At 44.9% G+C, this 19,822-nt stretch overlaps 1 protein-coding gene across 2 annotated transcripts in view; it reads right to left on the bottom strand.

The window, feature by feature from the left end:
* Nucleotides 1-1,188: 1,188 nt before the first annotated feature.
* nhsa (Nance-Horan syndrome a (congenital cataracts and dental anomalies)) overlaps nt 1,189-19,822 on the bottom strand; it is an 88,616-nt gene continuing 69,982 nt past the window's right edge. The window contains exons 2-10 of one of the 2 annotated variants that reach the window (XM_076278480.1): nt 18,418-18,570; nt 17,251-17,387; nt 16,327-16,377; nt 15,674-15,733; nt 12,115-12,310; nt 9,471-9,602; nt 6,222-9,173; nt 5,695-5,818; nt 1,189-5,601 (exon numbers count right to left, since the gene is read on the bottom strand). In XM_076278480.1, coding sequence (XP_076134595.1) covers nt 4,980-5,601; nt 5,695-5,818; nt 6,222-9,173; nt 9,471-9,602; nt 12,115-12,310; nt 15,674-15,733; nt 16,327-16,377; nt 17,251-17,387; nt 18,418-18,570 — 4,427 coding nt within the window. In that variant the 3' untranslated portion in view covers nt 1,189-4,979. The remainder of the gene's footprint in view (nt 5,602-5,694; nt 5,819-6,221; nt 9,174-9,470; nt 9,603-12,114; nt 12,311-15,673; nt 15,734-16,326; nt 16,378-17,250; nt 17,388-18,417; nt 18,571-19,822) is intronic. The other variant, XM_076278481.1, reaches the window with a different exon arrangement.

Below are 19,822 nucleotides of genomic sequence, written 5' to 3'. Positions count from 1 at the left end.
CAAATCAGTGTCTAATGACTGTCACATGGTATTGCCACCTAGTCTGATGGGTTTTCTGTGAGTTTTGCATTAGAGGACTGCCAGACAGATCTACAGAGTAAATGCAGGCTTTGCAGATTTGTCTGGTTTCACCCAGGTTATTTTCAAATGAGAAATACGATACATTTACCAAAAATGCCAATGCAATATACAAATTTGCCTTAAAAGCCCAATATATCATGTAACATTTCAGATGCATTTAAAATAAAATCATAAATGTGTTCCATATGGTCAATTTCTTATATCCTTCATAATTTTCCTTAGCATAAATGTATTTTAATGAGGTAGGGTGATGCACATCCTTGACTGGCATGTAGGCTAGATATGCAGCAGTTATCAAAAACAATGCTTATGCAACTAAATATTAGATCAGTAATTTAAAGTGAAGTTAAATCTTAAAAAATGTCTTCAGTTTATGTCAAGGTTGAAGAGAAAAATCTCAACACTGCTATTTTTTGGATCAGATTAATATTCCTTTTCTTTACTTCCTGTAAAAAAGTAATGCAGACTTGATACAATTTGTAATTCAGAAAAAAAGTATGCAGACTTGATTTGGATTTGAATGTGTGATGTTTCCATTACATTTGAAATATGGAAATAAAAGCTATCAATATATAATACGCACTGCAATTTATTTGAACATAACTGTAATTCAAATAATAGGGCCAAGAGGGGAGCCTTGGGGGACTCCATGTGAAATAGAATACATGACATGCATAAGTGACAAAAGCAACATAATATTCATGATTCAGTGTGAGATAAACCAACCCAACTCTGTAGACTGTCAGTCATGTCAAAAGCAGCACTGAGATCCAATAAAAACTGTGTAGAGATTAATGTGACAATATTGATCATATCTGCTGATTCAAAACTAGCTTGAAAAAGGTGTTTGGTGCTGGGTCAGGAGAGCAAGATGTCAGGAGTGATATTATATTACTTTATTTAGGTTAGCTTTGTTTAGATCAAATGCTAAGAATTCAGCTAGTATTTGCATTTCTGTGAGGCAGGACATTAACCAAGGTCTAGGACACAGTATTTATATTTTCTCTGTAATTGTATTACTTAAAATGTCACAAACTCATTTATCAGATGAGAAGATGTCAGATGCGATATGAGGGATATATCTTGGATTGATAAATTAAGCACTGGTTGTTTTTCAAAGCAGTCACATTTATTGGCTCCTTCTATGCACATTTACTAAGCAGCCAGTCATGCTGGCAAATCATTGTTCAGAGATTTACAATGGGATTTTCACAATGTTTACTAAAAAATAAATACAAGACTTAAAGAGTTGCACAGCTCAAAAATATACAAAGGCTTGGAAGTAATGTAAACTTTGAAAACATTTTACAAAAGAAACACCTTTGCAACAATTTAGAAAGGTATTGTATTTACAAATCTGTACAAAAATACAAAACTGATGCTAATCTACTTGATTGAAGCTTACAGCCTGAAGGAGTTGCATCTAGTACCGAAACAGTTTTGTAACTCTCTTTTAAGCAGGCAATTTATTTGTTTATGATATTTTATTTGATCAAGTAACCTTAAAACATCTTTGCTTACACCTGTAGACAACTTCGACCCTTTGGTAAAAGTATGTGCTACTTGTGTCTCTTCCCTTGGAGCATGCTTAGTTCAGCTGTAAAGAAAATTCAAACAGTTTAAAATGGAAATCCTATATAAATAACTTTAGGTACAGCAAGAGACAAAATGAATACTTCACAAACTTCACTATATCAGTGCAAATGTCTAAGTTATACTTTAAATTCTTGGAATGATGGTAAAGAGAATTGTTGCCCTCTGTGTACCTTGTAAAAGGTAGATTTCGAAACAGTTTTAACCTTTACAAAAGAGCTCATAAGCCATCTCAATGTAAACCAACAGTAGACCATCTCTCTCTTTGGGGAGTAGTAATATAGCAGATATGTGGTCAAAGGAGGCAGCCGCTATTGTTTTCCCTTTGTCGGTTTAGCTCATTTAAGGCCAGAATGACATTAATAGTTAAAAGCTTTGACACTGCCATGTTAGCTTCGTGTCATGCAACAATGCAAGTAGAGAGGTATAGCTACAAAGATATTGTAAAGTAGTTTCACTCAGAGTGAAACCGTACTCTGTGTCTGTACCAGTGTTTCCTTAGCAAACAGAAAGCTGTATCTTTGTTGTGAGTCAATGGGATGGCAATTTGTTTTGTGTATGTGAAATGGGGGACCAGAAAATATTTTTTGCAAATTAAATGATTTTCAATGTTTGGCTAACACACACTATAGCTTATCGGTAATATGTTTCCCCCCAGCGTTAGGAGGTTTTCACTGGTTCATCTTAAACCTCATTTATGTTCTAAGTAACCAGTGTCTACAGTTGATTAAACATGATTCAAAGCTTGATGTGTCTGTTCAGCTCTTTTTTGGTTCAAAAAAAAAGAATAAGAATTTATTTAGAGTAAAACAATAATAAAATCTTTGCTGAAATGTATTGCGCTCCGTATTCTAAGCCATTATAGAGAATAGATATGCACCAATTACAGGACAATTATTTCTTTCAATTTCCAATTTTGAACCAAAGTTCCTTTCTTTCTTGATTCTAGTCTTTTAGTACCAAAAATAAATATATCTAAATGTAGTCATTTGCTGCATCAGAATGATAAAAATAATGGTTAGATTCCAAAACCTCAAGGTTTGGATATGAAACAAAAATATAGGGGTGTGGCATATGTTTAAGAAAATCTATGTATTTACACATTTTTTGTCACAATTTAAAAACCTCAAAAACAAGAGACATGGAAAGTCTCTCACATGGAACACCACAACGAGACACCCACTCTTTCAAACATGACTTTGCACTCTAATTTGATCCTGGCAAAATAGGCTCAAGACTGTTCCATTTTCCTTAAAACAGCAATTAGCTGCACAAAGAACATCCTCTCATGAGCCATCCTCCAAATCGAAAACCATCCCTCTTGCTCCAACTCTACACTTTCCACTGCCCTCTCAACATTGCATACATACACCCATGATCACGTATACTACAGAACGCCTTTCGGCCACATCATCTAGCCATTCCATCTTGGCTTGTGTAAGGCCCAAGCTCTCTGACCCCTGCCTCTCGGCCACAGCTCAATCCATGTTCCCTTTGCCTTGTCGCCACCTCTGAAGTTTCCACCCGAACTAGCCATAAGAGATTTGATTAAGATTGTCAAGTAAGTTTGCTTAGATATGGCAAAAAACACTACCATACAGTTCGAAGAAAATGGATACAGTATACATCTACTCAACATACTGACGAGACAATTTCAAATGATGTTGACAATGTTAATTCACAAAATTTGAGTTTTTATGTATATATAGGTATATTTATATATTTTCCCATTTGCAAACTTTCTCTTATTTTGCTTTTTTTTTCAAATGCATGCGTATAATGAGAAGACAAGGGGGTATTATGTAACGAAACACACTTCACCACATGCTGGTCAAAGTGTTCTGCTACCCAGCAATCTACTGGTTTCACAGGGCTTGTTTTTCCTATTCTAAATTGCACAGTGTTAATCCTGCTGTGTGTCTGTGAATGTGATGACTAAATTATTCACCTTTGAGTGAACAGCATAAAATCTCAAATCAACAGTATACATAATTGCAGAGGTATTCACAGAATACATTGGGTAACCATATTGTTTTAGAGTTTCCACAAAGCTATGATGGTGGTCATTTTGTCAAGTGATCAACTGTTACTGTCACTACAACAGTCTATTTTTTTTCTGAGTAGGTGGAAAAAAATGTGGAAAATACCATGAGCACAGTCAATGTGTTTCCTCTTGTGATTTGAAGATTTAGAAATACCAAACATTTCATTAAAATAGAAGAGCTGCGCTTTAAATAGCATGCCTCTTGCACTGAGGTTTGTGTGATAGATCCCAGTATATTGAGTTCACATAATAACTACTGTAACACCTAAGGCAGGCATAGCTGGGTGTAATCACCATGTGCCACGGACAAAGAATTCACTGCCATTTTGAGCTTGTGTCATTAAAAACATATATGTATATAGCCTCTTTATATATATATGTATATAGATATAGATATTTATATCTCTACCTTTAAAATGTGGCATTAATTTCATATAAAACTCTATGAAGTGGTATTCTTGAGGAACTGAGAGAAGTGCAAAGGTGCCGTAGGTGACAAAGCACCTACCCTGCCAAGCTTCCAGCTGAAGGTTTTTCAGACCCGCCGTAAAAAGGCTGAACAGTCTTAAACACGTGTCATATCAGCCCAATCAATCCTAAGACCCACTATACAAAAGGCCACCATTAGATTGTCCCAAGTGTCACTTTGCAGTGACAAATTAGCATGTAGGAATTGATCATTCCCTTCTTGTGAAATTTTCTGGACCACTTGCTTTTCACAGTCATGTCCTATGCAGTACATTATGTTTGAATATTTCATTTCATTTCACAATGCAATTTGTGTTTTCTCTGAAAAGCTACAAAGAAGGACTGCTTGGACATTTGTGGAATGATGCCCCTGTGCCCTTGTAAAGTATTCTGTCATAGTTCATCATCACTCTACATTTGATAACCAGCTTTTGAAAGTCATTTCATGATGTAGTTCTCAAGGACTGCAGCATTTTAAAAATATTAACAATTAAAAATCATATTGGATTACTACAACATCACTAGAATAGGCTTTGTTTTTTTCCCCTAAAACCGGTTCACTCTTGTTGTGTGGTACAAAAAGGGTACAAACAAAGTTTTTTTTTCAGTCCTTATTTTCTTCTCACAATTTTCAGTGACACACGCATCAAATTATCTTCGAACAATGCAACTGTCAGAGCATTAGCTCCGTCTGAAGGCTTTTCTCGTTTTTTTGTCTCCTGTCATGCCTTCTTTTAAAAAATGTTTTTTTGTGTTAGTAGCCTTTACAGTGTTAAAGCGGAAGGTGCATACTCTAAGAGGAGCGGTCGTCGTGTGGACTCCCGTCGGAGTTCTCCGTCTCCCCCTCTGAGATTGCCTGCATGGGTGCCGTGTACAGCCGGCTGCGGGTACTGTACCGGCTGCTGTTTGCAGCAGGTGGTATTCTAGAGCGCCCCTGCCGTGAAGAGGCAGTGACAGGAAAGGCTTTCGGGGAAAAGCCCTCTGTGTTGGCTTTGGGGAAAGGGCTGGACAGCTGCTCGGATGTGCCTGGCGGGGACTGCTGATGCTGGGGAGAGCCGGGCTCGCTTAGCTGCTTGCCCCCCTCGGCGAACGAATCACCGGGAGACTTTGGCGCGATCGGGCTCTTCAGAATCTCTGTGGCCGACATGCGGTAGCTGGAATCGGACCGACTGCCTTTCTTCAGCAGCAGCAGCTTGAACTCCTCGTTGGAGGTGCTGGACTTTTTCGCGCTTCTGTATATCTGTCCTGGAGTTCTCTGAAGAGGACCCGTTGGTGTGGTAGGCGTGGTTGGTGTAACGGGCGTAGTTGGAGAGGTCATAGTGTTGTTGAGTGGAGTGGTGGCTGATGCACCACCCAACCTGTTCCGCCCTCCTAGGTCTCCAGAGTCCTTTCTCCCAAGCACTTTCCTTTTGGACCTAAACAAGATCAAATGTACAACTACATTAGTTCTATTGGCTTCACAGATGATACATAACAAGCTGACAATACTGCTGCAACAGACCACTAACCTGTGAATCATTGCAAAGAGATCCTCAGTTGTACGGCTCCGATTCGGTGACAGGAAGACACTGTCCTCGTCCGATCTACTGTCATCATTTAATGGAGATACTGCGGGATCGCTGGGTGTGGACTCTGAAAGGAAATGAACAACTGTTTCAATAACATGCACCTTGACACAAACACAAACACCTGAACACCAGATACCTGAAAATACTGAAAACTCACAATAACAGTGAATGTTATTTCATTTATCAAAAGATGAAAAAAGTATAGTATAAAAGAGTACATTCTAAAACGGATAGTTCCGGTCTTTGATTATGATTGGCTGAAATATATTTTCTGAAATTTTGCCAGATATATGTAGTTGCCGTTTTAGAAAAGCAATATACCACTGATTTTAGAACAGCTAAAGGGGGTTTTAGGCACTCCGCTTGCATGGATAACGCCCCTTAGCTGTTCTAAAATCAGTTCTACGGACTCACAGGGCTTATTGCTAAATGATAATACTGTTGGAAAGAGTAAAACACCAAAATACCCTTGCTGAAGTAGTCCTCGTCTGGAGTGGAGCCATCCTCCCTGCTGTCCTGCGAGGCACTTCTGGTAGGAACACCTGATGTTTCATATTCCTCCTCTTGGTTACCAGCATCGCTGATTGAGTAAGCTTGCGATGTTTCTGATTGAGTTATTATATCAGGCACTTGGTCAAGACTTTCAGACCTCTTGGCTATTCCGTGCTGGATCGGTGGAGACCCCGTCTTAGTCAGACACAACAACGTCGAGCTTTCCTCTTTTAGTTCCAATTTCAGTGCTTCATTCTGTTCCACGTCCATACTGCTCCCGGGGAAGAGAGGCTTTACGACCCTCAAGCCTTGCTTCTCTTCCTCAGAATCAGCAGTGCCCTCAGAGATCCCCTGACCTTCGGTCCCGCTCTCCAAGCGGTCATCTTCAGGCCCCGCTTGGTCTGGCTGGCCTCGGAAGGCTGTCATACTCCACAGGGGCATTGGTGCAAGCCTGTCGTGCCTGAATCTCACTCCACTGTTACTTGCTACATCCTTTGCCACGGCTCTGTTGCCTGGAGTAAACAGTGATCCACAGTGCTCCTGAGTGTGGGGTTCCTGGGGTCTGTAAGGTGGAGGTTTCCGCGATTCTAAAGGCTTGGTGTTTGCCGGGGTGGTGCTGATGGTCACAGTGGGACACTTGGGCCGTGTGGCGGTGGCGAGCCTCTCGTAACTTCCTTCGCCCGACCTCCCGACAGACCGCAGCTGGACTGAACGGAGCACCGTGGGAGTGATGGCCATGGATGCCGCGCCGACAATAGCTTCGGCAGCGGCTGCAGAGGCTCTGGCCTCTGCTTTGGCTGCTGCAGCAGCTGCCGCCTTCTGCTTGTTCTGATGGAGGATGTGCATCTGGCTCCGGTGGGCTGAAGGCTTGTTAACGTTGTGAAGAGCACTTAGGTCAAGGTGAGTTGGAGGTATGACTGGCAGCTCTAGGTCCCTCTTGGATGATTGGTGCTGTTGTTGTTGTTGTTGTAGTTGTAAGGAAGAGAGAGAGGACTTTCTCTCGGGAACTTTTGGCTTCCTCTTGCCACTGCTCGGGGATAAGGGACTTGGAAAGAAAGCAGAGGGGAAGGTGGATGTCGGGGTTTCTGATTGGCTGGAATACCCACTGGAGGGTGAGGCGAGGCCAATCAGCTTCTCTGGCGAGGGAAGCTTGAACTCATTCTCCACTGAAGGCAGTGAGGGCGTGGTGGCTCGTGACCCCGACTGCGACGTCTGCGATTCAGAACTCTCCTGGGACTTGATGCACTCGATGACCGTTGTACCTGTAGCAGTGCTGGAGTTCGACAACGACCTGTAGGGATCGCTCGACTTCAGGTCGTTGAGGAGCCAGAGATCCGCATACTCAGACTGCACGGCCCCTTCATCCTTAAAAGAGTGCGTCTCACCAGAGACGAACAATGTCACATCGGTCATCTCGCTGGTGCTCTCCACCCCCCAAGCTTCAAGCGTCTCCTCACTCTCAGGCGGTCCTGAGGAGCTGGCTAAGTCCAGCTGCAGCTTCCTCTCCCTGGAAGACATTGGCAGGGTCTGCCCACAGGTTATCTTTGGTTCGCTCTTGTTGTGAGGGCCTCCACCTCCAGCACCACTGATCTTCCTCAGGGACGTGCTGCGTTGGGGCGGAGCAGGCTTCGCCTTTGGTTTTCTCAGGGATAGACAGTGTCTCCCGAGGGTCATGTGACTTCTGTACTCCGCCTGACGCTGCTCTTGAGCTGCATAGTTATACGTGAAGCTTTTGCTACCTTTAAGACCACAGTCAAAGTGCATGGAGGTATAGTAGCCTTCGGTGTCCACCGAGTAGTGGGAGACGGTGTCAGCCTTGTCAGACGGTGGCTTGTCCGTGAGGCTTTCAAAGGTGGCTATGCTGGCGAAGCTCGGGCACTCCAAGCTGCCCTCTTCTTCCCGTGAGTGTTCAGGGCTGAAGTCCTGATGGTAGGACGTGCTGTGCCGGTGGTGCGGGTAGCCCCACTCTCCCTCACTGGCCGTGCTGACCCCTGCGTCGTCCAGCATGTCCGTGGCTGTTGAGGTGAAAGAGCCCGTCCTGTGGCCCCTGAGGCCCTGCAGCCTGTCCGTCGGGTAAGGGTCTAGGATGAAACCGGCTGTGTCATCATTGGCATGCGAAACTGCATTAAGGGACAGCTCCGAGTCACAGTGCGAGGAGCCGGTCAGTGGTGGGGAGGCTGCGGGGGGGATGGTCTCGGACGTCTGTGAGGGGCAGGTGGAGCTGCTGCCGCTCCAGTTACCGCTCGAGGACTGGTGGTCCTCCTTGTGGTCCATCTGACTGGTCAGCACCCCGGCGTTGGACACCGAGTGGATGGGACTGCTGAAGGTGTCCGAGCTGGACGAGATCTCGCAGCTCCCCATGTCCACCTTCCGCGGGAGCCGCGAGCGCCCGCGCTCCAGCCAGCCATGCTCGGGACTCCCCGCGTGCTGCTTGTACTTCAGGCTGCCGAGCTGATGTTCAGGAAGCGCCTGGTCGTCCGTGCTCTCCTCCTCGTCCTTCAGGATGTGCTCCCCGGGCACTGGCAGGAAGTCCTCCGCCTCGAACGGCGAGAGCTCCTCTTCCTCCTCTTCCTCGTCGTCCTCTTCACTCTCGTCGTGGTCCTCGTCCACCAGGTGCCTCCCGTCGCGGGGCAGGCTGCGGGAGCGCAGACGGGCGCCCACGGAGGAGCTGTACATGGTGTCGGAGCTGTCGGGCAGAGAAGAGATGTTGCCCGTGGAGTGGGAGAGCGAGACGGTGGCGCCCTGGCCTCTCTGGGCTCGTATCCGCCTGCGTGAGGGGGCCGTGGCGGCGATGAGGATCTCCTCCGTCTGGCAGCCCGAGTCCTTGGTACTGAGGTGGCTGCTGAGCCTGTCGTCCTCCTGGCAGGCCTCGGGGTTCGCGTGCACAATCACCGTCCGCTCCCTCGCAACAGGAGACTCATCCGAGTCTAAAGAAACAAAGGTACATTATGTTAGTCAAAAGCAAATGGAGACTGACGATGTCAAAAGAGAACTAGATATCAAGGATTTCTCAATTCTTTAGTGTGCTTTTAAGAAGGACAGTAGTATTGAATAAACACACTTTAACACATTTTCCTAATATTCCCTCCTTTCAGATGGACAGTAACTCTACACTATTCCCTATTGTCACTGTGATTCTTCAGATTTTTAAAATAATACTCATAATGTAGTTGATTATATTGGGAAAAAAAGGAACCATGCACATGAGTAAGGGTCTACTGTACCTAGGTCCTGCTGCACACGCCTGGGAATTCCGGAGATGGTCTTCCGTCTCCTCAACTTCCTCCTCCGCTGAAGCACCGACTGGGAGTGAACGAGTGAGCAGCGCACACTGGCGTCTCTGTCAAAGCCGACCCCTGCAAAGGGAAGAGCGGGCATGTGAGAGGCTGTTGTGTGTGCCAGTGACTGTGCTCGTGTCCTTTCCTCTTAGCTTTCTCACACTCATGCCTCAGGGAGCTGCTTGGATGCTAATTTCGTCACTTGATCTGTGCCTGCATTAAAACACTTGCTGTCCGCTAGGCTACCACAGAATGGTTTACTTTTTAGTCTTTGTGGCAGCAAGCTAGGCACGTTCTGGATTTAAAAAAATGAGTGTGCTTATCGGAGCATTTCGAAAGCATGCAATCTCCAGACTAGATACTTGATGGATATTTGTAATTATTGCTCCAAATGTTTAGGCATGCATGTACACTGATTTTATACATCACTACATTTACTGGCTTCAGATCTGTATATTGTTTGTGAATACAGGCATAGGACACATAATCACTTGGATTTGACATCAAAACACACTATGCCTTTGTATTGACAGTACATATAATACCAGACATACAGAATGTAATGTCATGCAAGTTGATTGGGGTCACACATTTGAAACAAAAGCAAAACAAGTTGGGGTAGGGTATACAGACTAGTCAAATAAATAGCCTGCCGTTCCTACTACCACGCCCTAAGCCCACTTTGGCCATTCCCTCTTCTTTTGTCTTTTCACAGTTTCTCCCTCCCAGCACTGATTTGTTGTGCTGTTTACCCTCATCGCGCTTCATGAGTTATCATGTGATCGCTAGTTTGACTTTTCAGCATCACAGCAATTACCGTACTTTCCCTGCAGCGAGCTGTTTCCGTCTGCCTTTACCCTGACTCCGATTCGGTTGGCCTGGTGACGTCCAGACCACCTCAACTCAATGCAGTGGACAGTAAATGAATTTGGGCAGGCTTTTTTCATCCCCCTAACGCAACTAATTGGCATGCATGGGGCACTGTCTAACCTCCTCTGCATTTCCCAGACCACATAAGCCATCCAAACAGCCAGGAAGGTGGTGGTTTATGAACCGTGATTGGTGTGGTTTTTTACCTGATTCCCCTTCGACAATGTCTTGCAATAAGTTACACATGGGTTTTGCAGTGGGTTCACTTCATTTTAATGACAATGAACTCACATAGCTTAGGCCTGCGGTTAGATTCACATGCTAAGCTGGTTGTCTCATTAGCCATGATGATGTTAAGCCATTTGAAAGACTATGTGGAAATTCAGCGATGACCTTTGTGAAAATGCCCCATCAAGCACTGAACAAAAAACAATGTGGGCACTATTAAAGCACTCTGCCAATGTTCATGTCCTATATGCAAATGACACAAGAGGCTAGACTCTCTACAGCAGTATCTGTGGGTGAATTAGAGGGGAGGGGGGGATGTGATGACACTAGTACAGCGACACAGTCAAATGGACACGTAAAACATGGCTCACTGAAGAAGGCTGATATCGCTGGGGGGGAGGAAGAGACGGACACCTCCTCTGAAAACAATACACACAATACACGATTCAACACACTTACACGGAGAGCCTGCTGCAAACTCTCACTTCAGTTCAAATTACAGCACACGGGATGCTGTGCGAGGCTGGTCTCCATGCCGCAGGATTACATGGCATTTATCAAACAAGTTATACTTCATTGTGACACAGTATTTCAGTATATCAGGTACGTTTTTGGCTTAAACACAAAATGATAGATAAATACCAATAGCTATCATCAGATTCATCACTTGACTAAACATCGAGCACATCCTTCTAAATAATGAATTTGTCCTTCGACAGGGCAAAAGTGATGAGCAAATATTCTTTACAGACAGCAACTGACTACTATAACATTGAACGTATGAAATCACACTGTATAATTTATCGATCAGTGTCTCTTTACACTTACATGTACTTTGGTCCAGAGATCAAACCAGAAGTGCTTACTATGCAATTGAAACGCAGGATAGACACAAGCGGAGAATGCTCCTAATGGGTTGTGGAACAACACTAATGATTCTAGAGTCAACGGGACAGCCCAGTTTATACAAAGCCATTCATGGGTGTTATCAACCATGGGCCAACACAGCCGTAAAACATCATAACGCTACAGTTACTTATGAATCACTGACTGTGTGTTAACACATCAAAGTCCTATTTCAACACTAACCACACAACCAGACCTGTGTTTATGTATTCATAGGATCATAAATATCTAAGCTAAGAAATTATTTTTCATCTTGCCTAATTAATAATAGCGTAGTGTATATACAAGTCCATTTATTCTCAGTCAGCTGGAGTTTTATCCAAAATGACAGAGAAATGGACTGCACTTTATCAGTCATTATCATACCAGACATTCCAGCGAGTGAGAGTCAATGACCCTGGCAATGCAAACACATTACTCCCCCAGCTGAACTGCAGGCGCAAACATTTATTTAAGGAAACTATGAGAAACAAATCAACAGCAGGGTCTATTAAGCACCATCACATCCACACTGGCAAGTAGCCTACACACAGCACCGTCAGTTAGTGGCCAGCAGTAAAAGGATGAAAAAGCTTCGGCAATTTACCCGTAACGTTAATGGGCACGACGCACGAGGTGACCACTTGGGAATCGGTTTTCATCCTCTCCTCGGGCGTGGGCAGCGGCAGCGGGTGGGACCAGTTAGTCTGCTTGTCCAGCGTGGAGGGGACGTTAGGGATGGGGCACTTGGGCCGGTGGCCTAGAGCCACCACCTCTGAGTCGGGGTCAGTGGGTGGAGCAGCCTGGAAACACATGAGGACAATGGCGCGGTAAGGTCACAGCAGGGTTAGCTGGCAGGGTTACATGAGGATACCACCAGAGAGACAGATAGAGAGAGACAGAGAGAGAGACAGATAGACAAAGAGAGAGAGACAGAGGGACAGAGAGAGAGAGAGGGATGGGATATTAGTGGCCACACGGTGCGTAATGTCACTAACTGATGTGTGCTGGCTTCGGCAATGTTCTCAGTCTTTCATGTATGTGGTTATTCATTTCATTTTAAATGCACAGGGCCAGTTTTCATACATGAATTAGGCATAACGCTAGACTAAAAGCTTTCTCCAAAGGAGATTTCCATTGAAGTTCTCTTCCAGTCTAATACTAGGCTTACTCCATGTTTAGGAAACCGGCCCTGTGTCAGGGTGGATACATATTCTACCACACCTGACATAATGTTTTATTGAAGACAAGCACACATCACAGAATTTGAAACTCATTGGTTACACACAAGGAGCATGGCAAACAGTGAGGTGAGATTAAACACTCTGGGATGTATGAGTGAAACAGATAAAGATGAAGCAGAATTAGTGAAGCCGAGTATTGATCTAGGTTTGCCTGAAAGAAGTCCCACAGCAAGAAAACATTCAAAAGCAGTGCAACTAGAAAGACAAATAACCTTGTAGGGGTACATTTAAATTTAAACACAGCAACAACAGCCCTTTGGTGCACACGGCTTGAAATGGGGAGAGATAACATGCTGAGGATAATCAATGTCAAGCTATGAAAAGTTATATGAATTACGTGAAAGTTATTAATTTTAGAGTTTGCATTCTTTGTAATAACAATAAGAAATAGAGGTCTGAAAAAGAACCGCATTGCCATGTATAGCTAAGAGTCTTGTATAATGCTAACTGAATAATTGATAATCATTTTAATTCTGTATATCCAAGAGGTCATTTCTAAAAGGAGGCTCATACAAATCAGTATGACTGGACTGTGTGTCAACCACCTGTTCACACCAGTCTATCATAAACAAAAAAAGTTTAAATAACACTATCTCCATTTTCCTCACAATGAATAGTGTAAAAAAGACTGAAATCAGATACTCTGTGTGTGTGTGTGTGTGTGTGTGTGTGTGTGTGAGTGAGAGAGAGAACGGGCAAACCCTGTACAGTCTGCTGCTGAGAGCAGTGAGAACATGACCGCAGTTATCAAGGCTTCTCTACCCTAAAAAAAACCCTTTAACCTGAGAAAGCAAACCAACCAACCACCCAAACAACAACACAGCAATCTCTGCAGCACAGCGTCCAGTGAGGAGCACAGGCTGAGAGCCACAGCTCCTTCTCCCTCCTGCATCATCCTCTGTCTGTCCCTCTTCTCTCCCCACTCCCTAATATAGTGATCTCCCAGCCAGAATAAACAGTCTGTCCCTACCCTTGCAGCACAGCGCAGCACAACAGGCCTTCTCACTTTAACATGCAGGTTCAGTGACGGACATGCCTGCCCTCCATGTCAGATCCCATCCCTCGGAGAGCAGAGCAGAGCAGAGAAGCAGAAACAGCCTTACCTTGCAGAATGTTTACAAAGTCATGTGCGTGCGAGCCGACAAGCTGAGAGCCACCAGTGTATGGCACCACCCCCCCATGGTTAAGAGCTGGTCTTATTGAGAGCTGGTCCATCAGCTTTTGTGTGTTCTCCCCCCACTCTCACTCTCTCTCTCTCTCACACTCTTTCTCTCTCTCTCTGTTTCTTTCTGTCTGTCTCAGTTTGTCTCTCTCACTCCTCCTACAGACTGGTGAGGGCCTCACAATAAACATTGGCCACGAAAGGAAACCGTTTCCAAGGCAACTTTCACCCCACAAATTAAGGGGGGGGGGGGGGGGGGGAGAAAAAAGTTTTACTGGTGCAAAAGGGAAGAACAGAATCAAAGTGAGTGAGTGTACAGCTGATTTGTTTGTCAAACAAAAAAAAGCACTTTGGCTTGAAAAGAGTTGAGAGCGGCCATCAGACAGGGAGAGGGAAGGAAGAGTAGGGGTGTGAGAGAGAGATGCAGGCTGTCAGAAAGATAGAGGAGGGACAGGGAAAGAGCAAGAGGGAGAGAGAGAGAGAGAAAGTGAAGGAGAGGAGCGAGGAGAGGGGAGGGGAGGGGGGAGACAGGGGTAGGGAGGAAAAAAAGAGAGGAGAGAGAGGGATAGTGAGAAGAGTGAGAGGAGTGAGAAGGAGAGAGCGAACCTAGCGTGTGTGTGTGTGTGTGTGTGTGTGTGTGTGTGTGTGTGTGTATGAGTGAGTGAGTGGGAGAGAGATAGAGAGAGACAGAGAAAGTGGGAGGGGGTGCAATGAAAAAGGCAAATGTATTGGTTTGGATCTAGTTTCTGGCCTCCATTCAAAGGCTATTTTCATTAGAAAAGGGAGAGGGGACCTCAGGGGTGAAGTGTAAAAGAATGTCATTCATGAAATCTGGCCAACAGAGAGGGGTGAGAGTGTGTGAGAGAAAGAGAGAGAGAGAGAGAAAGAGAGCGATAGAGAAAACGAGAGAGAAAGGTCTCATGGGTAAATGAAGAGCACTACAGCTGCTCTCTCTCCCCGAGTCAGACGCACAGGCGGGGTCTGTGGGAAACCACAGCACACAGGCTTTATGGGTAATTACAGTGTGCTCTCTTACACACACACTCTCTCACACACACACCTACTCCACTCAGACACCAGCTTCACCCTGGAAACCCTGTCATTATGAGATCCCTGGCAACAGTTGCTCCCTCTCTTTTCCCTTCTCTCTCTCTCTCTCTCTATCTTTCTGACAGAAACGCACACACACACATTCCACACATACTCCACTTAAAAGCAGACTCCTTTTAAACTTCCCGCACACAACACACTGAAGGGTAGCAAGACATCAAATGTCTTTTCCGGTCTAAAATTACATTGCTACACCCAGCCTTATACTCCAGATTCAGAAGCACAACCCTTCAAGTTACAATGCATTTATGCAAGAAATACTGCATTATCATGATCTAAATTGTGATATTTTGTTCCAACATGCTGAGGAACACACAACACATACAGTGTGTATGCTGTCAAAGTTAACAGGAGAAACCTTCTTATTGTCAGGAGTAGCAAAGAGAAGCAACTCACTTTAATTGACATCCTAATGCTGTTGAGAGGAATACACAGCAGATAGCAAAGTAGAGAAGTAACATTCATTTAATGATGCTGCTGCATAGAGGTGAGAAAATAAGAAGTGTTAAGGGATTAAAAAGGGGAGGATTGAACATTGAAAGTTAGTTATTAGTACACACAGTGGAAACGCTGTGAGCAGAGGCCGGAGTTGTGGGTGTGGTGGTGGACGTCATGGTGGGGGAAGGGGGAAGGGGGGGGGGGTACAGTACCTTTCTCCAGGGAGAGAAGTGGCAGCACTCAGTGGGGGAGGACGAGCGGGCATTCTCAAACTACAAACACACAGGGGTACAAACACAAGGGCGGCAACAATGAATGGGGATCAGAACTAAACAAACAAGATGGACATACTCCTACTTACTGGGAAATTAAAAATGGAGGGAGGGGGGCAACACAATGAGGAAAAACATGGTGGTCTAGGTATGGATTATCAGGGATTGACGGTGGGGAGGGGAGCTGAAAGATTAATGAACATAATGGAGTCCATCTCTGTGCTTACATGTCTCCATAAAGACATGTCCACTCCTAAAATAAGAATTAATTATAAGTTAGACAAAAAAAGACACAACGTTTGAACCTCTGCCTGGGATGTCTGTCACTGTGGAAGAAATACAATATTTTCCATGTTTTGCTGTGACGGAGAGAGGTAGTTCATTACTTGAGGGTCTATTGAATGTTCAAATGTTTACAAATGAGACACCATGTCTTTAAATGCACAAGAAGGAAAATGATCTTCCACCTAATTGGGGAAAACAGGGCAATGAATCCCACAATGACGGCTGACTTGGTACATGACTCATGAATGATTTGGATAAATGAACCACAGGAGACACATATGACATGGCTGCTGTAGTTTAGTGTTTACCTGTCTCTGTATGGTCTGACTATCAGCTTCCCTAGCTGCTTCCTCTTGCAGCTTTAAACAGGAGAGATACAAAACAAAAGGTGTACATTTAGCTAACTGGTCATCTCACAGAAAGAGTGGAGAGAGAGAGAGAGACAGAGAGAGAGAGATAGAGAGAACACAGGTGACGTGGGTAGCATGCATAATCACAAAGAGAACATGGTTAATGTATTTCCAATCAATGTTGACATGGTGGAAATATATGTGATGTGATTTCACGCCTCAACTTAACAACAACTTCAAACTCGACTACCTATGTACATTTAAATGGATATTGTTACTACTGTACATAAAAAACCAAAAGGGATCCAACCAAAATGACAGAAGGAATAAAGAATACAGAATGTGTTCCATGCTCTATAGATGGACAGCAGTGGCCTCTTGGAGACAGTGTCCATCTCTGACCACTGGGCACAATCTACCTCAAGAGATCCGATGGGCTGATTGATGCAGCATGCTAAAACACAGGTTGTGACGACAGCGGTGGAGAAACTCTTTTACCTGCGTCTGAGGTGCCTCTGTGTCTATGTCCCCCCCTGTCCTCTCCTACACAGAACCCATCCACACATAACAGGCATGCTGGTCAAAAACAGCTACTCATAACGCCTTTACTAGCTAAGACAACACACCCATGTGAATGTCTTAAAAATTACATTTAGTACATGCCTTCATTCAAAGTGACTCAAGGTTCAGTGAAATGGCACATTTTCAGTGGTATCTGTGCTTCCAGAGTATCAAGCTAATTAACATGACAGTGTGAGGACCAGTTTTACTAGTTGAGCTTACTTGAGTAGGTGTGAAAACCCAAACAGGCTTACTTTCTGTGTGTGAAACAAGACAGAGAGACAAGGCAAGGTATTGGTGTAGGTGTAGGTGGAATCTTACCGTTCTCAAGTGCCGTGCTTTCTGATCGCGCCTCCGGAGTGTGCGGGGTGATGGGTACGTGGGCATGGGAGGTGCCACCGAGATGTTGATGGTCACCCGCCGTTCCCTGTTACTGGCCTGCTGACGCTGGTGCTGGTCTGTTTTGGACATGCCCACACACACACACACACACACACACACACACACACACAGAGAGTCACACGCACACACACACACACACACACAAAATTACTGAATTATAGTCCATGCAAAATTGCCTCTTTACACAAAGAACATCACACGAAGGATGTTGACTGTGTGTAGGCTACATCAATACAAATACCACATCACAAGTCAACACATCATGTGACATTCACAGTAGAGAAACACTGTTAAATAAACACCACACATGGGGATCCACCCATTCTACAGCACAGCACACACGGACACAAACACACATTTGGCACAAACATATCATTACTGTGTCTGCAGGGCACACAGGGCGACACACACCACAAACACACACTGTCACACATTTGTCTATGGCATGCAGTTACTATGACACAGGGAATCTCCCAGTGAATTTCCCACAATACTGAATTCCCCAGTGCATCTTATTTCAGATACTTTTTTTGTGTATTTTTTTCTGGATGCCACTAGGGGGCAATGTTTATCTATGGAAGACAGAAATGCAGACCTGGCTCATGACTCCATGAGAAGCCTTTGGAATGATGTTAGAAAAACAAACAAACAGACAGACAGACATAAAAACAACATGAGACAACGTGGCCAGGTCATAGATCACATGCTTGTCAATTACATCTCACATTACATAAGGCAACACACACAGACATACAGTTCAAGTGAGGCTGGCTAAACATACACACACACACACACACATGCTCATACACACACGTGCACTATTAGTGAGATAACTGTGATATAAAAAGTAATGGGTGTAAAATTAACACCATGAGAAAGATAGACAGATAGATAGATAGATAGATAGATAGATAGATACTGTGTAGATGGAGAGAAAGATACTGTGTAGATAGATAGAGAGAAAGATATGTAAAGAGATAGATAGGTGAAGAGAGAGCGAGAGAGAAAGAGAGTGAGAAAGGGAGAGTGAGAGAGAGATGGAGGTGTTGAAGACTAATGGCTAACTGTGGCAGCTGTGGGCCTGACCTCGTTGCAGCGCCCGCAGGCTCTGCTTGGCGTGGCGGTGGAGCTCCTCCACGCAGGGCGGCCGGGTGGAGGGGTGGAACACATTACGATGCTGGTGCCAGGGGGCCTGGTAGTGGGACGTCAGCTTGCTCTCCACGTCCAGGTTAGACACAGCTGTATGAGAGAAGGAGGGGGGGGGGGTGGACAAAGGACAGGAGGGAGGGAGAGAGGAGAGAGAGACAGAAAGGAGAGGAGAGATGGGCGAGGAGAAAGAGGAAAATAGGGGAAAGGAGGGAAAGGGCCAAGCAGAGAGGAAATGGAGTGAAGAGAGAGGGAGGAGAAGATAGACAGAGGACAGTGGGGAGGAAGAGGGAGAGAGAGAAAGGAGAGGAAAGATGGAGGGATAAGGGAGAGAGGGAGGAGAGAACACGTCAGTCAGACTTCAGTGGGAGAGCAGCAGCATCCGCTTCCTCATGACACAGTTTGACATGCGCCCTGTCAGCAGGAGCCTCTCTCTCCCTGTCAGCAGGAGCCTCTCTCTCCCTGTCAGCAGGAGCCTCTCTCTCCCTGTCTGACTCGTCACTCATCTTCACTTCTCGTTTTAATCTCCTCAGCGTCTCGTCTCGTCTCAGCGTCTCGTCTCGTCTCAGCGTCTCGTCTCCGTGTTCGTCTCGGCTCTCCTGACCGATTGTACAGCTGAGGGAACCGTATAACAAAAGGACCTGTCCACATCTGCACTCACTTAAAGGCTCCATCACACAGGCCAGTGTAAAAGGAGAAATTGGTGGCAAAGCCAAACCCCCACACGGGCAGGGGGTATGCCATAGCCAAAAACCCAAGAATCAACCCCAACATCTTCTCACAGAAGAACTCAGCAGGACGACACACACGCACACACACACACACACACACACACACACACACACACACACTCACACACATAAAATAACACCAACAGGGTGTGTTATGATACCTGTGTGATTTGGGGAGCGAAGGGTTTACACACTGAAGCATGAATGCATCAGTCACAGTCCTGCCCTGGGCGGAGGGGGTACATTTGTGTGCACGCTGTGGCCATTTTATGGTTGCTGGCTGAACAGAGCCGCTGGTGCGTGAGAAATATATGACCCTGTGGTCCAACTCCATCTCAGGTGCACTGGGTAGAGTAACTCCCAGGCAAGAGGTGGGGTCAGCTTACACATTCAAATAGACGGTGTTCACGATCAAATGAACTGCTCAAGAGTCAATTCAGGTAGAATTTAAAATGGCTTTTTACTTTATAGATCTGAACTTTTCTCTTAGCATTCTATCAATTTAGTACCCATTAGAGTCTCTTTCTTTTTGTTTAGCCTTTATTGACTGCATGCATGCATGCTCTTATATAAGCTGACAAGCATGCGTAGGTGTTCCTAGGGAATGCCTGTCA

This window comes from Alosa pseudoharengus, unplaced genomic scaffold (assembly GCF_046254945.1).
Source record: "Alosa pseudoharengus isolate Yale_2024_CS ecotype anadromous, Long Island Sound unplaced genomic scaffold, YU_APseudo_1.1 YU_APseudo_1.1_scf_11, whole genome shotgun sequence".
NCBI lineage: Eukaryota > Metazoa > Chordata > Actinopteri > Clupeiformes > Clupeidae > Alosa > Alosa pseudoharengus.
Note: the sequence above shows the minus strand (reverse complement) of the source record. Positions and strands in the feature narration are given on the sequence as shown.